Below are 23,086 nucleotides of genomic sequence, written 5' to 3' on the forward strand. Positions count from 1 at the left end.
CAACATCTGCTTACAGCTGCTGCACAAACGGGCTGCTTTGTTTTCCTCTGTCCTCCGATGATCCCGGCCCAACGCTCTCGTGCTTTTGCTACCTGCTCCATTCCTCACACTTTGGTGTCTGTGCAGGTTCCAGGTGACCCACATGAAGGTGGAACTGACCCCCATCACCCCGGGCCTGGCGGTCGTGGCCTGCTTGTGCTCCTCACTGAGGTAGAGCATCTTATTTTGGGTTTATGGATTGGGAAGTGGCAAGCAGCATCATTCTGTGTTAGGTGCTGTTAACGTCCAAGTTTCCTCAAGAACAAAGTGGTTCTCATGAATTTCTCATCACAACAGCCCCAGGAGGTAGGCCAGGAGCTAATGTTGTGCTGTGGGACTGTTGGGTTGCCTCTTGGGAGACCTGGGCGCAGATCCTTGGTCAGCCGCAGAATCCCCGGGTGACCTTGGCCCAGCTGCTCTGGGCCTAGCCCGCCTCTCAGGATCGTTGTGGGGAGCCAGTGTGGCGTAGTGGTTAAGAGCATGGGACTGGGATTCAGACGATCCGGGTTCTAGTCCCCGCTCGGCCATGGAGCCAACTGGATGGCTTTGGGCCAGTCACAGACTCTCAGCCCAACCTACCTCACAGGGTTGTTGTTGTGGGAATAAAATGGAGGAGGAGAAGGATGTAAGCTGCCTTGAGCCCTTTGTAGGAAAAGGCAGGATATAAATAAATAAATAAATAAATAAATAAATAAATAAATAAATAAATAAAACAGGTGGAGAGAGGTCACCATACCTGCTGCACTGAGAGCATAGTGGAATAAACCTACCGCTCCGCCTTCCTGAAGCCCGTGTCCCCAGCTGTTGGACTGCAATGCCCATCTGCTGGGAGCGCCAGAGGATTGATGATCTGGTCGAGAATGTCGAGCGCCAAGGTTGAGGAAAGCTGACCAGGTCGAGAAAATGGTTTTCCTCAAACCCATTCCTGTGTGTGTGGTACTTTCCTGTATTTCCCCATCGTCCATGGGGCTACCCGGGTAATTTACAGAATAAAAATGTATAACCAGAATAAAACGTTATATAACAGTTCAAAAACCCAAATGCACAGCAAGTGACAACTCTGGAGGTTTAAAATTAACACATGGCATAAAACAGTACACTTAAAAGCAATATGAAAATCCATCTATCTATTAAAATATCTGGCAGATAAAAGGGTCTTTATCTGGCATATTCTCTGTTTTATCGTATGTTGCTTTTATGTTTTAAACATGTTTTAAAATTTGATGTTATGTAAAATGGTTGTAATCTGCTTAGAGAGTCTTCAGACTAGTTATAGCAGAATATAAGTTGAAGGAAGGATGGATGGATGGATGGATGGAAGGAAGGAAGGAAGGAAGGAAGGAAGGAAGGAAGGAGGGGTGGTTCTTAGGGGCCAGGTAGGAACATATGGAGACATAGCTAGACTGGCCATCCCATACCTGTAGGCCTTCCAGATGGGCTGAACTACAACTCCCATGATTCTCAGCCCACATGGCCATTGGAGGTTTCAGTCCAACACATCTGGAGGCAATCAGGTTGGAGGCTGAGCTAGTCTGAGGGATGCTTAATCCCAGACCTCTGGTCCTGTAGCCCACAGTAAGAATTCCAGCTCGGATTGAATCCTGTCTTCGGCAGAATAATGGGATTTAGTTTGGGAGATTGCGAGTGTAGACTTGAATTACGTATCGTGCTCTGAATGGGGCTTCCTGTATATCTTGCAGTTTTTCAGTGAAAGTGCAGCTTGCCTCTGTGCCTTTTGGATGAATCGCTGTGAATGCGGCTCCTTTCCTCTCCTGTGTTTGTCTAGGCCAAAGGCGGAGAAGTCGCGTTTGGTCTGGCTCTTTACTTCCATGCTGCTCGCGTATTCGTTATTCTTTGCTTGGAGAGCAAATCTGGATATCTCAAAGCCTTTGTTTCGCGGAGTGGTGAGTTTGCGTTTGTGGCTGCTCTTGAGTGCCATTTCGGTCACCTGCCCTGAAAAGGGACACTGTTGAGTTGGAAAAGGTGCAGAGAAGGGCAACAAAAAGGATCCGGGGCTGAAACAGCTCCCCTGTGAGGACTGTCAAGCTTAGAAAAGAGGCAGTAGGTGGAGTCAGGATGGAGGTGTTTAAAGTAATGCAGGGAGTGGAGAAAGTGGAGTGGAGGGTCAGGCAGTTTTCTCCTTCTCCCATGACATTCCAACATGAAGCTGGTTGGTGGGAGGTTTAGGACAGAGAAAAGGACGGTCTTCACACAGTCTTGAACTACGGAATTTACTGCCATGGGGAGTGAGGATGGCTGCCAATCTGGATGGCTTCAAAGGGGAATTGGACATACCTACCTACCTACCTACCTACCTCTCTCTCTCTCTCTTGCTTTTTTTTAGACCATCCCTTATCATAGTCTCGGGATGGTTCAACAATAAGACAAAATAAAATAAAACAGCATCCTAAGAACCCCTATTAAAACAATCAAATCTTAAGCCATTGGGAAAATAAAAAGGTTTTAGCCTGGCACCGAGAAGAATAAAGGGACGGCGCCAGGCGAACCTCTCTGGGGAGCATGTTCCACAGTCGGGGTGCCACCACAGAGAAGGCCCTTCTCCGGGCAGTCCCCCTCCTGATCTCCTTCAAGGACGGCTCCCAGAGAAGGGCCTCTGCCCCAGATCTTAGGGGGAGGGCAGGCACATATGGAAGGAGGCGCTCCTTCAGGTAACCAGGTCCTAAGCCGTTAGATCCATGGAAGAGGAGGCCCTCCGTGGCTGCTGTTCTTGCTGGCCATGTGCCACCTCCTTTCCTAGAGGTGGCGTGCCCACATAGAAATGTTGCTGAGGAGCTTGGGCTGGGAGGCCTCGCACCATCCTGCTGGAGGGATCCTTTGGGCAGCCGGTTTGCCTCCGTGTGTACAGAGTGCTGGACGGGACGGACCTTTGGTTGAATCCAGCAGGGCTTTTTCATGTACTTACATTCTTACTAGCTCCACCTTGTTAAGGGAGATGTTTCTTTTCAGCTAAACCTTAGGATTTATGAGAAGAAATACATATATATTTAGAAAACAGAACCCTGTTTCAGATTCATATTTGGGGCTGTTGCAGACTCCCTCAGGCTGGGGACCCCTGGCCTGGTACTGTGTATCAGAAACAAGGCAGTTTTCTTTTACCCTGTTCAGACTGCATTAATATAATTATATCCATTATTACATTGCAATATAATCACAATAAATGGAATATAATATATTGGTGCCAATGAGAGCGTTTATTGAAATCTAATTTTTGTGTGTGAGGATATAGGGGTGCACGGGTCCTCCCCTCCCTCACTCTGCACATCCCCTCAAAAAGCACCCCTCTTTGGGTGCAGTGAGACTTTAGCAAAGTTTAATTGCAGCTGAGGAGGGGCCAGAGAGGAGCATGCACGGCCCCTGACATGCTGGCCTGGAACTCACTTGGCCCTCGGGCTGGAATAAAGGCTCTTCAGCTCTGCATTAAGCCGAGAAAGCAAACCAGGCTCAAACCTTTGGCTCGCAAAGCAGCTCATCTGCCACTGGCTTTCTCCAAATCGAGAAATCAGTTCCACTTGGATGCCAGGAAGCACTTCCTGACAGTCAGGACCCCGAGGGTGTGGGATGGGCTTCTGCGGGAGGTGGTTGAGGCCCCATTGGTGTGGGTGTTCAAGGATAGGCTGGACGTGCACATGGTGGGCATGTCCTGAGCGGAGCCGGCTGGTGCTGGAGGTCAGACTAGATGGCCCAGGAGGCCCCTTCTGACTCACTCTGTTTCTCTGTTTCTAAGATGGCACCTGCTTCCAACGGCAGCCTCTGTGTGTAAGCAAGAGCCGTCGGCGGCTTCTCTTAGAACTATCCTTTTACCGTTACAGTTGACAAGAATGAAACTGTGCTCAGTTTGGGCCCCTCATTACAGAAAGGATACAGCCAGGTTGGAGTCAGTGCAGCGCAGGGCCACAGGGTTGGTGGTCGGATTGCAGGGGATGCCGTATGAGGCGAGACTGAGGGAACTGGGTCTCTTCAGCCTGAAGAGGAGACCCAGAGGGGATCTGTTGGCGACATACAGGTATGTGAGGGGATGTCACATGGAGATGGGTAGAGACCTGTTCTCCCCTGCAGAGGAAGGCAGGACGCGCTCCAACAGAGCAAAGCTCAGGGAGCCAAGGTTCAATTTGGATGCCAGGAAGTACTTCCTGATGGTTAGGACCCCGAGGGTGTGGAATGGGCTTCCTCGGGAGGTGGCTGAGGCCCCATTGGTGCGGGTGTTCAAGGATAGGCTGGACGTGCACATGGTGGGCATGTCGTGAGCGGAGCCGGTTGGAGCCGGGGGTCAGACTAGATGGCCCGGGAGGCCCCTTCTGACTCACTCTGCTTCTCTGTTTCTATGTAAACCATTGCCCGGATCTATAAGCATCCAAGCTGGACCCACACGCCAGTGCGGCCATGATCACCGGTGTGGTAAGCAGTTGGTCCTGCCGGTGGAAGGAAACGCTGCATGTTTTCCCCTCTGCAGGTCGAGCGCTTTTGGATGCAGAGCAATGCTGTGCTCGCTGTGCTCGCTGGCCTGGGCTTCTCCTCACTTCAAGTCCTTGGAGAGGCTTTCTTCAAAAGCAGACGGCTGCTGGGCGGCCTGGCGTGGCTTTTTGCTGCCCTCCTCGTCACAGCGCAAATGTACTCTAATTACAGGTAATTAACAGAAGGATGGTGGCAAGCGAGGGTTTTATTCCTGGGATGGGCAAGCCCCTCCCATGTGATCCCATTCATGTTCCCAGTTTTCCACTGCTTGGTGTTTCTCTTCTAGTGCCCCAGTCAAAAACACAGATGAATTTTTGGGACTCTTCTACATAATATATGCGTTTTTGTACACATGGAAGCATTGAGCAACACACATCTGTGGACAGTTTAGAAGAGTGTTTTTTTGCTTATGCCTTTTTTAATGAACAGAAGTCGACAGACACAGTTTGGTTTTCCCCCAAATCTTTTTTTGTGCTTCTACAAGCCTTGTGAATTCCACGAACCCACCGATGGCCTTCTCTTCGTGGTAGCTTAGGGATGACAGCGAGTTTGGTCTCATTTGCATTTTGAATGGCCTCCTCCTCCAGGCAGTAGTTGAAATGGCTTGCAAAATTGCTTCAGCCTCGTAGCAAGGTCTGGACTCTCTCTCCCCCTTTAAGTGCTGGCACGGATTCAGGGTGTGCCAGCCATTTCATTGAAGCCATAAGACCAATTTTGGGGAAGGGCTTTTGTGGATGTTGGAGGAGTCCAGCGAGGGCCAGAGACAGGTGCTGCTAAGACACAAATTTACTGGTGGCACCTTAGCCTCCTTGTCTCCTTCTCCAAAGCTGCCTTTGCCTCCATGCACCTTCTGACCTGCATAAGGTGCCCATTTGGTGTTGCTGTCAAGTCAAGTCAACTTGGACTTACGGTGATCCTATGAATGAAAGTCCTCCAAAATGTTCTCTCTGATGCTCACGATTCTCCAAATTTGGGGGTTCTAGCCAACCCCACTGGACTTCATTCTACACAAACAAAACTCATGTCCCCTTTATGGACTAATGCATGAAGCTATCCTTTAGGCAACACACTCTCCCTTATGTTGTGATGCCATTTCCAGCTCAAAAAGGATGCTCAAAAATGTGCATTTTGGAGTCCGGTATATAGAATGGGGACATGCAGATCAAGATGCACAATTTAGGGGAAAATGTGTCCCATTGGAGTGTAAATTTTTGTGCATTAAAAAAAGGATGCAGTAAACTCACCAGTGGACTCACAAATGAACTTGTGCCAAACCAGTAGGCTGGAAATGAGCTGGCATCCCTGGGGAGGCCGGTAATTCCTTTGGCTACGGAGAACAACGTTTGGCTACAGGAACAAGCAAGGCCGCATTCATCAATGCAGCCCTGCCCCGTTGCTTTCAAAATGTGTCAGACTGCAACACCCAGTGCTCCCCGACTGTGGCGACTTCCCAGGTCCTTTCTGGCTGAAGAGGGTTGTGAAGCTTGGAGGGTGTTCAGCTCAAGCTGAACGCTTTTTGCCTGCTTCACCACACTAAGCCACCTGCTGGCTTGTCCTTCCCGTGAAGTTGTTTGGCAGTCCCTGGCCCTGTGCAAGATTTCCGCTTCCAGAGATGCTGCTTATCCCACTGAGCCACCTGGGAAAGGCTGCCGGAAGCACAGCTGATCTGCAAGGATCCATTGCATTATTTCTGAATTATTTCTCTCTTCTTGTGCAGTGTCTGTGACCAAAGCCACAATGACGTCGTGCACCGGTTTGCCCAGAACCTTTTGTCCTCCATGCCTGCAAACGCCATTGTCTTGCTAAGGGGAGATTTGCCTGGGAATTCCCTTCGTTATCTTCATTACTGTGAGGGAATAAGGCCTGACCTTACCTTAGTTGATCAAGAAGTAGGTTTGTTTGGGTGATTATTTTTTTATTATATTTACATCTCACTTTTCTGTGAAAATGCAACTGAAGACATCAAGGAATAACATTAAGAAAAAAACCCCACCGTTTTAATTAAAAGAGTGCAGCTCATCAACTAAAAACTCATCAAATAAAAAAACAACACCAAAAATAAGAGCTCATTAATAGGAAATAATAGCATGTCCTGTACCCCAAGAATTCTACACATCCATCCATCCATCTGTACATACATACACACACACACTTACATATAGGCTGCCTGTAACTGCTGAGGCCTTCCTGGTTTACTTGGAAGTAAGTTCTACAGTGTTCAGTGGGGCTTACTTCCAGGTAAGTATGCATAGGAAGGTGGCATTACTCTCAGGTTCTATGTATTTATGTACTTGCATTTATCACACAGGATGGGGAAATATAGACTATTGTGCTTTTAGTTTTGGTTTTAAATGCATTAAAACATAATGCTCTGCATGTTTAGATAGAGGAAAGGCTGTTTAGGGCTGGGGCATGCTGGGAATTGTAGTTCTTTCTCTCTAAACATGCACAGGTCTGTGCCTTTAAACATTTTAACTTTTGGATGATTATGCTTCGTTTCACTTTCTGCTTCGGTTGATCCCTCGGACATGACGTCAGATACAGCAATCAGTATCTAAATGGATTAAGTAATAGTCATGTATTTCTTATTTCCACTGATATTTCCGTGGTTGCATGCCACTTGTCTCCTCTCCGCTAGATGATGACTTACCCTTGGTATTTACCGAAGTTGGCTAAACATTTGCCGGGAGTCACCTTTCCTGGGAACCGCTGGAATCCCGTGGAAGCACTGTTAGTTGATGGAACGATCACATTTAATCTTCGCCGTTTTCTCAAAGTAAATAAACAGTAAGGACCAGTTTTTGCATAACAGCGTTGCCATCCTGCAACTCTACGGTGCGATTGTGTTGAGTGTATTGTGTGTGAGTGTGGTTGCTCCTCCTAAGAAAGCATATTGTAGACTTGCAGAGAGCGGGGAAGGGCAGCAAGAACCGTCGAGGGGCTGGGCCACCTCCCGTCAGAGGGAAGCTTAAAGCAGCTGAGCAGGCGAAGATCCTTTTCTTTAAACACTATTTTAACAACTTTTAATATCATCTGTAGGTTTTAATTTGCAGCCAGGGTGGATCTGGATTTTATTTGTATTATTTGTATTGTGTTTGTTTATTTTATGTAAGCCGCCCCAAGGCTATGCGATGGGACGGCATACAAACATCCTAAAGAAATAAACAAATAGCTTAGAAAAAAGGGGCATGTGGGGATACAGGTAAAGGTGTGCAGCAGGTATGTACAGGTGTATGCCTGGTGGGGAGAAGGAGATAGCTTTCTCCCTTCCCCATAACATAGAACCCAGAGGGGTCGTTTGCCCCGTGAGGCTGCTGGGTGGGAGATTTCGGACCGATAAAGGGAAGGCCTTCTTCACATACAGCAGAGTTAAACTATGGAATTCGCAGCGCCAGCCTCCGAGTGGCAGGACGTGAAGGAGGTGGGACACAGCCCTGTGGGAGCTGGCTGCCACGGCCACTGTGGTGCCCTGCGTTTGAGGCACCTGGCCGGGAGGGCACCGTTGCCCTCGGGTCCCGTTTGGGGTTGGCCACCGTGTGTGCGGAGCACTTGGGCTGAGCTAGCAGGACTCTTGTTCATTTGTTCGTTTGTTTGTTATTGATTTAGATTTTTCGTATGCCATCCCATCGCTTATAGCCTCGGGATGGCTCGCATAAATAAACAAACATGACACAAAGTACAATTAAAATCCAGAAACACCCTGGCTGCACAATTAAAACCTATAGATATTAAGCGTCGTTAAAATATTTTTCAAATCAAAAGGTCTTGGCCTGGCGCCGAAAAACAAATAACAACGGCGCCAGGCGGACCTCTCTGGGAGTGCATTCCACAGATGGGGCGCCACCGCAGAGAAAGCCCTCCTCAGGGTACTCTGCCTCCTGATGTCTCTCATGGAGGGCACTCTTCTCCTGTCTGGGCCTGGATGTTTAGTCCGGCTTTGCCGGCCAAAGGACAGCCTTGGCACATGGGCACCTCTGTGGCTGAGAACACTTCGACAATTAGTGGCTTCGTTATCCTGACCGTCTGCGGGGAACTTGGGGCAGCTTTGAGGGGATTCATGGCTGGTTTCCCATCTGCTCCTGGAGCTGCAGGAGAGCAACGGGTGGCTATCCATAATTGCGTTGGCTGTTCCAGCTGTGCAGGAATCTGGGCTTTGGAGCATCACACACAGGACGCTTGGAAATAGCATCGTTCCAAACTGGAGTCCCGCTTTCTCTAGCCTGGTGCACGCCACATGCACTTCTGGGCTTCAATTCCCAGAACTGCCGACCATTGGTAGAGCGTTTCACCTGGTACAGAACCCCTGTAAGTGGAGCCGGGGGTCAGACTAGATGGCCCAGGAGGTCCCTTTGGACTGTGCCTGTGTTTCTATATGCTACTCTCCTTCTGGCAAGGCTTCCTTCTTGGAAGCCTCAGGGGACAGCAGCAAGGAAGAGGGCCTTTTCGGTGGGGACCCCTGTCCCGCTCGAGATTGCAAGAGACTCTCCTAGGCAAGTCCACCTGGCAGCGATGTTGCCAACGGCTCCCCTCAGGTTCAGCCTGTGCTTCCAGGTATTGGACGGCGCATGATGGAGTATTTAATGTCAATTTCTTCTTACTTTACTTTTAATCATTTAACTGTTTTAAATCATTTCAGTATATTGCACAAAATATGTAAACATCTACCTTGTGTCCTGTTATAGAACACTTTTTTTGAGAAAAGTAAGACATTTTAGTTACAATAATCAGAGGAGGATGAATAAGGCCGTATTGGCTGGGGCTGATGGAGGTTGAAGTCCAAAACATCTAGAGGGCACCAGGTTGGAGACGACTCTAGTTTAGTGGACCACACGGTTATCTCCTGCTGCTAAGCTCAGACGCCAGCGCTGCTCCATCTTTTGGTGTCTGCAGGAAGCAGTTTGGCTGGACAGCTCCAGCTGCCCCAGTCTGATGCATGTCCTGATTTGTGTCGTGGTTTGCTGCAGCAAGGAAACCTTTGCTTGCATCGGGCTGCATGAAGGTGACGCCACCTGGAAGGAAGAGTATTCCCTTTGGCCGTGGGGCTCGTGTGACAAGCTTGTGCCTTCCAAGGTCCCCTTCGACCCCAGAGAGTGGGCTCACAGAACCAGGAATCTCTATAACTGGAGTGACGAATATGGGAGGTGAGAGTTTACTTTGTTTATGTATTTAAAACATTTATATACCATCTGCTTAGGTAGCAGTTCTCTGAACGGTTTAAAAGATTAAACAGAAAACCCAACATAGTGAAACAATACAATTAAAGTACATAAATAGCTAAACAAAAATAGACAATCCAGGTGATCCAACAGCAGTATAAAATAACAGAAAAGTTTATCTTTTATGAAATAGGCTTGAAATACCAGGAAAATAGGCCTGGTGCTGCAAAACAAAGACTTGGCACCAGGCGCACCTTTCTGGGGAGCTGATTCTACAATTGGGGTGCCACCGCCAGAAAGGCCCCTCTTCTTGGGGCCGTCTTCTTTACATTTTCTAAAGGTAGCATGCAGAGAAGGACCTCAGTGGATGACCTTAGGGTCTGGGTAGGCATATACAGATGGACACCCCGTCTGTTTGTTTATTATTTTAAAAAATTATAGGTGGGTGAATTACACAACAGGGCTGCCTAGGCAATGAAGTACAGGAGATAACATTACAACTGCAAGTTTTTTTTAGAAAAGCAACTGCTGGTACTGCATGATATCTGAAAACAATCAGTTATTACAATCCGGTCTCAAGATCTTCACGGGAAAGGACAAGCTTTGCCTGGCACCAGAATGAAAGTAGTACCGGTGCCTGGCGGACCTCTCTAGGAAGCCCATTCCGAAGATGGGGGCAGCCACTGAGAAGGCCCTTCTCTTCACCATCCGTCTTGCTGCCTTTGGGGATGGCTCTTTCAGCGTGACCTCATCCCTAGATCAAAAAGAACGAGCAGTATATATGGGAAAGGGTGGTCCTTTCCGTTGTGAAAGCGTGTCAGCCCTGGGCAAGGAAGACAGTGCAGATGCTGTGCTGTCCGGCCGGCCATAAGAGTCAGGAATGCAGGAATCTGCCTTCTCTGGAGCCTGACCCTTCGGCCCAGTGTTGCAGGCACTGACCGGCAGGGGCTCCCCAGGATGAATTCTCAGCTCTGCCACTAAGCTGCAGCTCTTCTCCCTCCTTTGGGTCCTGCTTCCTGAGCCAAGCAGCTGGCCACAGAAATGGTGGCCCCTCTGCTGTGCTCACAGACCCTTCCCTTCAACGAAGGACTGCTCCCCGTGGAGCATCTCCCGCAAACCTCTGCACTCCTGCTCTCTCCCGTCTCTGTGGGAGCTAATCTCCAGCCCCTTCAGAGGTACCGCCTGCCTAACACATCTCCCTAGGATACTGCTACTGTTATTAAATTGCATTGATACCTCCTTTCTTTTCCTCTTGCGAGGAACCCAAGGTAGCTTCCAAGTTTTCTTGCATTCTTTTTTTTTTAAATAAGTTTTATTTGAAATTATAATCCTAAAAAACAAAAAGAAAACTACAAACAACATCCATCATCAAAAACATCGAGCCCGCTGGGTCAGCCCCCACACCCTTCTTTTTCCATTTATGATAACTTAAAAACATATTTAAGTCTATGCGAAGTCCCGTTTCTCTAGCCAGTGATAAAAAGATTCCAAGTTTGATAGAAGTCAGTATCTTCTTTCTCCTTCAATGATAAAGTCAATCTATCCTTTTCTGCACAGTCCAGGATCTTTTTTAGAATCAGTTCATCGGTGGATAGTTTCTCACTTTTCCAGTATTGAGCGAATTGGTTTTCTTCCATTCTATTTTATGCTCACAACAACCCTGCGAGGAAGGTTAGGCTGAGAGTATGTGAGTTGCCAGTGGGGACCAGATCTCCTGGGCCCGCAGTCCAGCACCGTAAGCATTGCACAAGGGGCGGCATAGAAATGTGATGATGATGATGATGATGATGCTGTGTTTTGTAGTGGATTGTAATGGAAGTGAGCTGCATTGGCTGCCAGCTTGGGTGAAAGGGAAATTAAAAAAAAAAAAAAACAGGGTATAAACAAGGACAACTCTGTCTCCTCACTTGCTGGCTGGGCAGGGTGAGCAGTTCTTGCCCAAACTCAGCCCAAGTTTATTTATTTTATTTATTTATTTTTCGATTTATATCCTGCCTTTTTCCTACAAAGGGCTCAAGGCAGCTTACATCCTTCTCCTCCTCCAGCTTATCCCCACAACAACAACCCTGTGAGGTAGGCTGGGCTGAGAGTCTGTGACTGGCCCAAAGTCACCCAGTTGGCTCCGTGGCTGAGCGGGGACTTGAACCCAGATCCTCCGAGTCCCAGTCCCATGCTCTTCACCACTGCACCACACTGGCACCTCACAAAGTTGATGGCCTTTGCGGTGAAGGTGCAGAACCTCAGCCCCGGTTCTAGTCCATCCAGGACCCAGTCCAGTTTTCCGGTCAGCTTCCTTCCCCCAAAGTATGAAAGCACATTGGTAGCCCCGCTCTATGCCAGTGTTCAACACCTGAAAGCATCAATTAGAGCTTTGAAACCGTCGGCCTTGCCTAATTCTTTATTTGCAACTGGCTCACGTTCACTCTTCCTCACGAGTTTTGCAGTTGGAAATTTTTCATGGGAAAAATTAAGCTGTGGGAAACGCTCCACATCACAGCCTTGGATAGAGGACTCCTCCCACCTGCCTGCAGACAGTGGGACAGTGGGGAATCATGCCAAAGAGGAACCCTCTGCCTTGGAATGGCTCCGTTCCAAGCCACTGTGGGCACGGAACCGCCCTCCGCATTTCCCATCCCACCATTGGTGCTGCAAGAACAGCAAGAGCAGGAGGGACACAGACCAGCCACGAATTGGCCATTGTTCGAAGAGGAAGCAGTCCTCTGGTCCTCTGCTGTTCCCATGAGGCTCTGGGGCCGCTGGGCTCCGCTCCCTGGGCAACAGGAAGAGCACACTTTGCCCCAGCCTGTTGGATCGTCCGCCATCTTGACCTCATTGCAACTTCCTTGGTCCCGTCTGGCACGACAGTGTCTGTTTTCCTTTTAAGGTTCGATGCGTCTTCATGGGAGTCGGTGGCAAACGAAGAGATGTGGCAGTCCAGGTAAGGAGGCAACTCCCCAGCCCCCCGTGAGAAAAACTCCCATGTGATCTTGCCCAAAGGACTGAAGGGAAGCACCCACCTTGTATCCTGAAATGCCAGCATTTGACAGAGGGTTACATTCGTTCTCCGATGGGATTGCGCTGCCCCTGAAGGGGGCGTGTGGGCGGTCCGGATGTGTCCTTGAGCTCTATGCTAACTGGAGGGTGGGGGGCGGGTATTTATTTATTTTATCTATTTTTTAAAAAATGTAGGCTGTCCATTACTGTCGTCTCTGGACAGCTTACAACATTATTTCAGACTTCAATAAAATAAGATAATTTAACTATTCCACACTGAGCATCATTTAAAATAAATTAAATAAGTCATTTCACAATTAAAATTACTGAGTTAAAATATTGGCCAAATAAAAAGGTCTTGACCTGGCGCCGAAAAGCATATAATGACGGCACCAGGCAGACCTCTCTGGGGAGCGCATTCCATAGGCGGGGCACCACTGCAGAGAAAGCCCTCCTCCAGGTACTTTGCCTCCTAGTGTCTTTCACGGAGGGTTCCTGGAGGAGGGCCTCTACTGCTGATCTCAGGGGACGGGAGGGCAAATACGGAAGAAGGCGTTCCTTTAGGTATCCAGGTCCCAAGCCATTAAGGGCTTTATAACCAGCACCTTGAATTGAGCCCGGTCTTCGATGGGAAGCCAGTGAAGCTGGTAGAGGACTGGGGTTATATGAGAATAATGCCCAGTCCCCGACAGCATCCTGGCAGCTCTATTTTGCACCATGTGAAGTATCCAGACTGTCTTCAAGGGCAGCCCCACGTAGAGCGCGTTACGGTAATCCAAGCGGGAAGTTACCAATGTGTGTGTCACTGTTGCCAGGCAGTTCTCCTCCAGGTAAGGATGCAGCTGATAGATTAGCCGAAGCTGGAGGAAAGCGCTCCTCGTCACCGCCGTCGGGTTCCGGTGGACACTGTGGCTTGGGAGTATTTCTTACCAGCTCCGTACAGGGACCGGGGGCCGGAAGGATTCCCTGGACTCGGCTCCGTGGACTCCCGGCCACTGGGTTGCAGCCCAGAGTCCAAGCTCCTGGTGAGCGCACCCAGAGTTCACGGGGCGCTTGCCAGAATTGCTCTCCACACGCTGTGTAAGCAGTTCTCCTCTCTCGGGCCACGGGCTGCAGCGTTTCTGTGGTGCTGGAGCTGATGCGGAGGAAGGTTGTTCATACGGGGCTGGCTGGAATGGAGGGTACTGCCATGCAATCTGTGTGGGACAGCCAATCAATCGATCGATCAATCAATCAATCTTTATTGTGTGGTTGCAGACCTGACAAAGCTTGTCCAGGAATTTCAGCTGCTGCAGAAAATGGCCATCCAAGCATCAGAGGGGCTGGGTGATCGGCTCGTAGTGAGCTGGCTGCTTGTATGTTTCTGAACCCAGTTTGAAGAGCCAGGTTGACCTCCGGGCCCACGTTACTTGAAGGAGGCCTGTTCCCGTACCAGCCTGCCTGCTTTCTGAAGTAACCAAGGGGGGCCTTTCTCACTCTCCTGCAACCAGGAGTGGTTCAGCTGCTGAGGACAAAGCAGAGGGCTTTTTTAGGGGTTGCGGGGGGGAGACTTCTGGAATCAGCTTCCGTCAGGGGTCCAGATGTAGAATGGATAAAATAGCAGAGGCGTGTGTCCTGCTGCGGGGTGGGACTGTGCCTGGGTAAATCTTGCCCTTGCCCTTCAAGGGAGCTTCCCCCAACCCTGGTGCTCTCCAGATGTATCCCATCTTCCCCAGCTAGCTGGGAGGTTTGGGAACTGTAGTCCAGTGCACCTGGAAGTAAGAGCAGTCTGCATCGTACTCCTCCTCCAACCAGCTGAAATGCTAGTGGAATTGCCTCACTGGAAGCACGAAAGCAACTGTAATACTTACCTTAGTCTTAACGGAATGCGCTCCCCAGAGAGGTCCACTTGGCGCCGTCGTTATTTGTTTTTCGGCGCCAGGCGAAGACCTTTTTATTTAAACGTCATTTTAATTGTTAATATTATTTGCTTATTTTATCTGGCCAGGGCGACTTATTTTATATTGTTAATTTGTTGTATTTTTGAATGTTTTATATTTTAATTTTATGTTGTGAGCCGCCCCGAGGCTTCGGCGAATGGGGCGGCATAGAAATGTTTTAAATAAATAAATAAGACGAATGCTCCTCGGCCGTGCATGGGTATGGATGTGCTCAAAAAACTCTTGCCATGGCTGTAATGTGCAGCCCGCTTCTGTTCTGTTCCTCCAGGATGAAGACGGCCTTCTTTATTTTCGACCTCGCAGAAACTGCTCCTGTGCCTGCCGAGGAAAAGGCGCAGCTGTACACACTGGCTTACAATGTAGGCTCTCTTATCTTCTGGATTAAAAGAGGGGTGCTGAGCATCTTCCAGCGCAGGGCTGAGTTTCATCTCAGGGAATCCCTCGGGGCCGTTTCTGGTTGTGGGCAGGTCCAGAGGCAAAGGCGCTGTGGCCGGAGGCGGAAGGGTGGTGCCGGAATGCCCCAAATTCCAGCATCTTGCAACTTCAAGCTCTTTCTGCCAGTACCGAAGCCCAGAGATGGGTCAAATTTTTGAATAGGGAAAAACTTATATGGAAGCTGGAAAAGTGCTGGAGGGTGGATGACTGGGGAAAGGTGGGGTGTCCATCTGGGGAACCTAGGCGGGCCTGTTTTGGCCCCAGGGCCTGAGCTCTTTTGCACCCCCAAATCAAGCAAAAACCCCTCCCTCCCTTCCATGGGTTAGTTTCTCCTTGGCTTCCCACCCTCTCCTTTGACTCCGTTCCTCCAAGCGGTGCGCTAAACATGGCAGCGAGCTTGGCTTTGCTTCCGGCCCTTCCGTGCAGAAAGACGCTTCGGGTGTGGACCCCTTCCCACCCCCAAGTAGGCCATTTCCCCCTCCCTGCGGCTCGGCTGTGCCCTTCCTGCACCCTTCGTCCGTGGCTGGATTCACTGTCTGGGGGCGGGGGGGGGGGGCAGCTGCTGAGCTGGGAAGCCGCACCACTTGGCTGGCCAGTGACAACGCACGTCGCCTGTGGCCCTCGCTGCCCCTCGGCCGCTGGGGGAACAGCAGGCCATGAAAGAACTTTCTCCAACGTACTGCCATCCAGATGTGCGGGGCTTCAGTTCCCATCAGCCCCAGCCATCATGGCCCACGGTCAGGAATGCTGGCAGTGGCAACTCCAAGCACATGGCAGGCGTGTGGGTGTGTGGTGGGGGGAGGCCACAGTCCCAGAGCAGGCAGGTGCCTTTCTGGTAAACGACCTACCTCGCAGGGTTGTTGCAAACGGAGAGGCGGAGGGTTCCATGGACTGCCCTTGTTCGTGGATTCATTTCATTCTGGGTGCATTTGGGGTTCCGTGCAGGAATAAATGTGGAGTTCAAATGCTATAGAGACATGTAATGCCGTAAAACAATGAAGGAGGCCGAGCAGCGAGGCCTTGCCTGCTGCAGTTTTCCCCTTGCTGAGTCGGACCCCGCTTCACGGCTAACTTGCGAGCAACAGCGAGACCCCCTGGCCCATACTGGGCCTACAGAGCTGCCCTGCCCAGGCTCCCATGTGTGACTCCCCTCCCAACCCCCAGATTTGAGCAGAGTAACGCTGGTCTGAGCCTCAGATGGACGAGGTCTGGAGCACTTCCCAGTGGCTGCCCTTTTCTCCTTTGCATTTTGTATTCCGCACAGACCCCTGTCTTGCTTCAGAACAGATACGTAACTTCAGCCCAGCTCTCCACCTCTGTGCCGCCTGATTTCTCCCTTCATTCAGTTTTCTTCCCCAGGTGCTCCTCTGTCCATCTGTCCTTTGGATCTAGATTTCCTCCTTTCCTAACGCAGTTTGCTTCCCAAGCTGACCCTTCTTCTCTTTCCTTATCACCTTTCCATCCTCCTCCTCGTCTATGGATCCCTCTTCTTGCTACTCTTCCTCTGACATCACGGAAGCTTTTTAATTTTCCTTATTTTATTTTTCCACTACATGCATATTATTCTTCTCATTGTCTGAGAGGCTTCCTCAGCAGTAAGCCTGAAACGGTGCAGGCCCCAATCCCATATTGCCTGGGATGGGCAGAAGGCAGATACCTGGATAGGGGAACGTCAGCTCGTGGCATTCCTAAACATGGGCCATGCTGGCAGGACCTGGAGTCTAAAAACACCTGTCGGCTCCTGGTTATACGCACCTGTCTTGAACTCCCACTGAATTCTGTGGGACACATAGCAAGTATTTGCTAAAATTGCAGGAAAATGAGGGAACGTCTTAAGAACGTACGATCTTCGGGGTGTTTTTCTGTAAGTATTTTGGACGTCCCTCCAGAGCTGCTCTCCCCTGCTTGTTCTCGTTCACAGCTGTACAAAGAAATCGTAAGCACAGATGCCGCGCACCCCGTGAACTGGCACAAGAACTACGCAATTGCCTGTGAGAGGATGCTGCGCTTTCACCCGCAAAGGGAAGACCCGGAAACACTGCTCTCGGAAAGCATCAGACACTTCCTCCTTTACGTGGAGAAAGCTGAGGACGATCCCCAGCGGCGCAATATTTTGAAAGCCGTAAAGCACCTGAAGAAAGAACTTGGGGAGCTGAGAAGGCTGCAGAGGGGGGGAAATAAGCAGCTTGCATAGCTTGGTTTTGTGCGCTGCAGGCACGACGGGAAACCAGATGAGCTGTGAAGAAAAACCTCTTGGGGAACAGACTGAAAAGGACGGGGAAAATGATCTCATAGCGGGCAATGAGCGGAGGAATAGGGTGGCGTTCCCCAGCCTGGTGTCCCCCAGATCTGGAACAGCAGATCCTATGGTGCTGGAGATGGTGAGAATGAGCATCCAATGTTTATGCAGAAGGCTGGTGCGCATTGCTTACGCCGGTGCCTTTCAGTTAGGAAGACATGCTAAAAGAAAGGAACGAAATGACGGAGGCATATAAAATTTTGCATGAGGTGAAGGAAATGTCTAGCTGTTTGGCTTCCTCTCCCATAATCCCAAGCCCTGGAGGCATCCCGGGAAGGGGATTGGGGAGGGGGCACCCGCCTTGCATGACAAAGGTCCCAGCTTTGATCTGCAGCATCATCTCCAGGTGGGCTGGGAAGGATCTTGCCTTCAACTGGGAGAGGCATGGCTGCCAGTCCGTGTCAGTAATGCTAAACTAAATGGGCAGGGCCATGCCTCAGAAGCAGCCTCCAACGCTCCTGGGATTGGTAGGGGTTTCAGGACAGACGGAAGGAAGCACTTTTCCACACCGCGCACAGGTAAGTGATGGAATTCCTTGTGGCTGCCCGAAATATGGCCTTCCTGTTCTGGTACCAAGGCCTCAGTGCATCCTGAACCCATGAATGGCAGAGGCCCGTTCAACCTTTGAGGCTAATTGCTGTAGCCTACCTCACCTGTAAGTCCACGCTCCATCCTGTATGTTGGGGGACTTCCTGTGGTTATTCAGTGGTAAGGGAGATGAGCTATTTACAAGTTCAGAGAACTCTGGAATAATTTATTTGAATCTGGACTGGGCCATTGCCCATGGCATTATGAAAAATTTCTGGGGCTGTGCATTCCTTAGACCTCTATATTACTCTTGAACCATAAGCCAAACCTTGGTTTGTTATTGCATCGACATTTGGAACTGTGGTTAATCTTAAATATAGTTTACTTCAGGGTAACAAGCCAGAATGGTAAACCAGTTTGAAGTTGGCTTGTTTTCATATCTAAATCATAGCTAAAATTTGACCACATTTGTCTGGGACTGGACCTAACATGAAACCATGTGAAAATAGAAGCAAAATCTTCCACTCTTCTTTCCTCTGCACTGCAGTAAAAGGAATGGGGGGAGTTTACAAACGGAGGTTTTTTAAATATCTGTGTATTACTTCCCAACACAGCCATTGAATCAAACAAAGTTGGGAATTTTCCAGGTGCTTGAGTACATTGTACAGATGGGGGCAGGTGGTGGTGAAGGTGTTTGGCCTGTTTTAGAAAGGGGCACAGCACCCCCCCCCCCCCGGACCATAAGGAAGGCTGAGCACCGAAGAATTGAGGCCTTTGAATTGTGGTGCTGGAGGAGACTCCTGTGAGTCCCTTGGACCGCAAGGTGATCAAACCGGTCAGTCCTAGAGGAGATCAACCCTGACTGCACTTTAGAAGGCCAGATAGTGGAGATGAAAATCAAATACTTTGGCCACCTAATGAGAAGGAAGGACTCCCTGGAGAAGAGCCTGATGCTGGGAAGGATTGAAAGCAAGAGAAGAAGGGGACGGCAGAGGATGAGGGGGCAGGATGAGGTCACTGGGGCAGTGGGTGTGGGGTTGGGTGGACTCCGAGGGATGGTGGAGGACAGGAGAGCCTGGAGGAATGTTGTCCATGGGGTCGTGTTGGGTCGGACACAACTTTGTGACTAAACAACAAACAACACTTCCTGTAGGACAACAGTCCACAGCTGCCGTTTGACACAACCCTTTGGCTAGCTGAAGGTTTCAGAAACTCCTTTTCCTGTTCCAAGCTTTTTAAGGTGTAGCGGTTTATCTTGTTATATGCCAGCCATTTCTTTTTACCTCTTCTGTCACTTTTATTTTTTATACTTGCTTTTTTGCATATTGTGTTTTATTTTTAAATTTGGTTAGCTGCTGTGAAAACTCACAGAAACACATCAAATAAATGAGTGACTCTGCTAATTTTCATTCTGCTTTCTAGAATCCTTTTCTTACTGTAAGGAAGTTGAATTAGAAGCTTATTTCTTAATAATAATGTAAGAACTGAGCTGAGCAAAGTTGAAAAACATGCCCAGTCTCTTGTCAGCCCAACCGTCTTCAAATGGCCATCAACATTTTGCCCAAATACGAAAAGTTTGGGAGTTCCATCTCATGAGATGAACATCTGTTCTAGAAGACACGTCTGTGCCGAAAGGGTGCGGGAACCTACATTTCTGTGTATTGTGTTCATTTGCACACTCAGGAAAATGACACATGTCCAACTAGTGCAAAACATGGTTTGTGTAGTTCTTGTTTAAAATTATTTCCATCCAAGTTAACCTCTGTCATTTATGTGGTTATGCATTGTATGTTAGGAAGTGTTTGACATGCATGGTTAAAATGGGGAAGATGGTGTGTGTTTTTCTAGCTTTTTGAAGGTTTTTCACACAGCAAAGATGGGTAAATTAGCTGGGCTTCATAGATAGTAATTGGGACAATGAGATGTTTTCCAGATTCCAAAGAGAATCCAGCAGTCTTTTTAACAGTCCTGCTGAATGAATGCCAGTGTGAGAGCCAGTGTGGCCCTATATAGTGGTCAAGAGCGCAGGGCTGGGACTCAGATTGTTCTAGTCCCTGCTCACTTTGGGCCGTCCCAGACTCTCAGCCCAACCTACCTTGCAGGGTGGTTGTTGTGCGGATAAGATTGAGAGCAGGAGGAGGAGAATGATAAAATTGGCTTTGAGTGCCTTAAAAAAAGGGTGGGGGAGGCGGGATATAAATCTAATAAATAAAACCAGAAAGGACAGAATGCTATGTATGTTTAGACAGGAAAAAGTTGGGAGCCTCCAACTTCCAAGATGTTACGTGGTGTCATCTAACAGCCAGCAGCCCTCCTCAAAAGATCTTGGGGGTCGGCTCGGCTCGGCTCGGCTCAGGGGAGGCACACTGCAAAACGTGTCGGTCCCGAGTTACTTTGGGCTCGGTGTGCCGAAAACGGAAGCTTGAGCGTGGCAGGGCAAGGGGCTGCCGCAGCTCTCAGTACCGGCCCTCCTCGTCTTTGTGCAACAGGTTGCCTTGCTTGTCGTGTGTCCTCGTGCTGTCACAAGACACATTTTCTTGCCAGGCGGTGCAGTGGAATGAGGAAAGCACCTGGGCAGGCACCATGTACTCCGGGGCAAAGCCTCATTTTACAGGGAGGAGCAAAGACAGTGGAGCTCGGCCTTCCCTGTGGTTTGATATCCTGCATCTGTCAGAGCAGCTTTTTCCGACCTGGTGCTCCCCCGATGTGTCAGACTGTAACTCCCAGCATTGAACATTGACCATGGTCCACGTTGGCCAGGGCTGATGGAAGTTGATACCCAAAGCAGCCGTCTGCTTCAGACACAGTTCGGCCCCTAAGGCCACCCAAAGAGAAGGGCACCCCAGCATCCCGAGCTGCTTGGAGTGGAAACTGTGGTCTTAGGATTGGGATGGGGAGCATCTAACCATCCAGATATTGTGGGGCAGCCAACTCCCATCATCCTCCACCATTACTATTTGACTAAAACTAATGGGATAGCATTCCAGGGACATCCAAAGGGCCGTAGATCCCCCACCCCAGCTTTAGAGAGCCTCTCCATACAGCCAGGCCTTTAAAATTCCTGTGCTTTGTGCATGTGGTGCAAAATGCATTTCCTCTATTCTCGTGGCTGTTTCCCACTCCCTCTTTCCTACTCTGTTTCCTGTTTCCTATTCTCTTTCTCTTTCAAATGCATCATCAAACAAATGTGTTACAAAATGAGAAATGCCAAGTTATTGGCATGGCAGAAAACATTTAACGATGTAAACGTTGCATTTTAAAATATAGACAACAAAATCCCGTCACTGGCAGTTTCGAGGACTGCTTCATCCGCTTCATCAGATAAACACCTCTGGGAAAGGCAGCGGAATTGAAGTACTCATTTCCTGGGTGCTCTCTTCTTTCAGCGATGGGTTTGCAGGTATCCAGAAACAAGCCCAGTTCTTCGGTTGCCCCTGCCCCCACCCACTCCATGTGCTTCTGGACGGATTGTGCTCACTGCCACCACCAATGGACACTTATTTTGGGTTTCCCTCCTTACCATAGTTTGGTGGGAAGGGAAACAGCGATGGCAACTGGGGTGGGGGTGGGGGCTTCAAATGGCAGGTAACAGCACCTGGGCCCCTGTAAAATCCTGTGATGGAGGAAAGACAGGTTTTATCATTTATGTCTCACCTGGATACACTCCCACTGGGGACTCCGCATCCATCCACCTGAGTTCCCTGGGAGAGAAGGTAAGTACTAAAGGCCGTGTGGTGTGAAGGTTGGAGTGCTGATGGGGGGCCCACAGGATTTGGGTTCTAGTTTTCATCCGTGAAATGTGGCCTTGGCCTAACCAGGGTTGTGGTGAGGCTAAAACTGTGGCCGAGGGCTATGTGAGCCATCTTGGGGTCCTTGCAATAGGGGAATGGAGAGGGAAAGCTAGGTTATAAGAAACAGTATGCTCCAGATGACACAACCTTTCCCAACCTGGTGTCCCCCAGATATTTTGGGTGACAGTCCCTAGTATACCCGACTGTCGGCCTTACCAGGTGGACCGACAACACCTGAAGTCCAAAACTTCACTTGGCTGGAGAGGACACGACCCAAGAATCAATCATTCTGACCAAGTCGGGGAGGGGGTGGGCGCTCTCGGCAGGTGCTGGGCAGGTGTACTGGTAGGTGCACAGCCGTTGCACACGAAGGGTTCACCTGAGCACCTCCGTCCCCAGTTGCCAAGCTGCGAGGACACGTGTCGAAAGCCACGGAAGGGCTGCGGCTCCAGACCGAGGCCTCTGCACGCCTCCAGGAATGGCTCCGGCCAACGGAAGCGGCCGAACGGAAGGCCCGGCGCCAAAGCGCAGCGCTTGGACGGAGCCCGCTGGCAGGAGTTTGATTTTGATCGCCCTCTTGCAGGCCCGCCTTGCAAAGTTTATCAAACAAGCAGGGGCTGCGCTGTTCTGTTCATCTCCGTTGCCAAGTAAACACATTTTTGCATTTTCCTAATTACTTTCCTATTTGTTCTCCTCGCAATTAGCCCCCGCTCCTGCTGCCTGCGCGCTGAAAGGGGGACTTTCGGGGGAGGCGTGTCCCCCCACTTTCCTCCCCCTCCTCCCTCGCGTGCATATGTGTGTTTTTATCCTCCCCCACTAAATAAATTCATTTTTTTGTTACAAGAATCTTTTCCCTCACCCCCGCGCACGATCGAGAGGGAACAACGCTAAGAAATGCAAATAATGGCTCTTTATTTGATTATGACAGTTAATTAATAGCAACCTGTTTTAATGAATTAAGTCACCCAGGGCCCTTCATCACTTCCTAAGTAGCAGCTAGAATCTGTAGGGTTTCTTTCCCCCTCCAATTGTCCGGCTCCGCGGCTCCGGCGCGCTGTATGGCCCTGTATAGAAATCCGCGCTTAATGAAGAGGGAGGGCTCGCGGGGCGCGCCTGCATTCAAAGCGCGCTGGCGAGCCATTCAGGGCCGAAAGGGCCCCTCCTCCGCGGCGGAGAATAGTCACAGTTCCGCACCATTGTGCTCGCGGCAGCCCCTGATCAAAGGCCTCCCGGAGAACTCCACCGGGCTCCCTTTCACAGGACGGCCGTAATTAAAGCCCGTAATTCCCTTTTAAAAGTACGGCAGGATGCTATCCAGGCCTCTGTTTGGAGGGCCCTTTGTGATGTCAGCGGCCGGGGGGCGCGCTCGGCGAGGTGCCAGTCGGCCAGGGCAGGGCGAGGGCGAGGGCGGCTGCGCGCCGGGGCGCACGG

At 49.9% G+C, this 23,086-nt stretch overlaps 1 protein-coding gene across 1 annotated transcript in view; it reads left to right on the top strand.

Moving 5' to 3' along the window:
* TMEM260 (transmembrane protein 260) overlaps positions 1-18,628 on the top strand; it is a 76,737-nt gene extending 58,109 nt beyond the window's left edge. The window contains exons 10-18 of the mRNA XM_044436258.1: positions 127-210; positions 1,826-1,943; positions 4,511-4,683; positions 6,230-6,401; positions 7,151-7,299; positions 9,477-9,653; positions 12,553-12,606; positions 14,871-14,961; positions 16,959-18,628. Of these exons, the coding sequence (XP_044292193.1) occupies positions 127-210; positions 1,826-1,943; positions 4,511-4,683; positions 6,230-6,401; positions 7,151-7,299; positions 9,477-9,653; positions 12,553-12,606; positions 14,871-14,961; positions 16,959-17,231 (1,291 nt within the window). The 3' untranslated portion in view covers positions 17,232-18,628. The remainder of the gene's footprint in view (positions 1-126; positions 211-1,825; positions 1,944-4,510; positions 4,684-6,229; positions 6,402-7,150; positions 7,300-9,476; positions 9,654-12,552; positions 12,607-14,870; positions 14,962-16,958) is intronic.
* Positions 18,629-23,086: the final 4,458 nt, after the last annotated feature.

The sequence above is a fragment of the Varanus komodoensis genome, unplaced genomic scaffold, assembly GCF_004798865.1.
Source record: "Varanus komodoensis strain SLA01 unplaced genomic scaffold, ASM479886v1 scaffold3, whole genome shotgun sequence".
Lineage (NCBI taxonomy): Eukaryota > Metazoa > Chordata > Lepidosauria > Squamata > Varanidae > Varanus > Varanus komodoensis.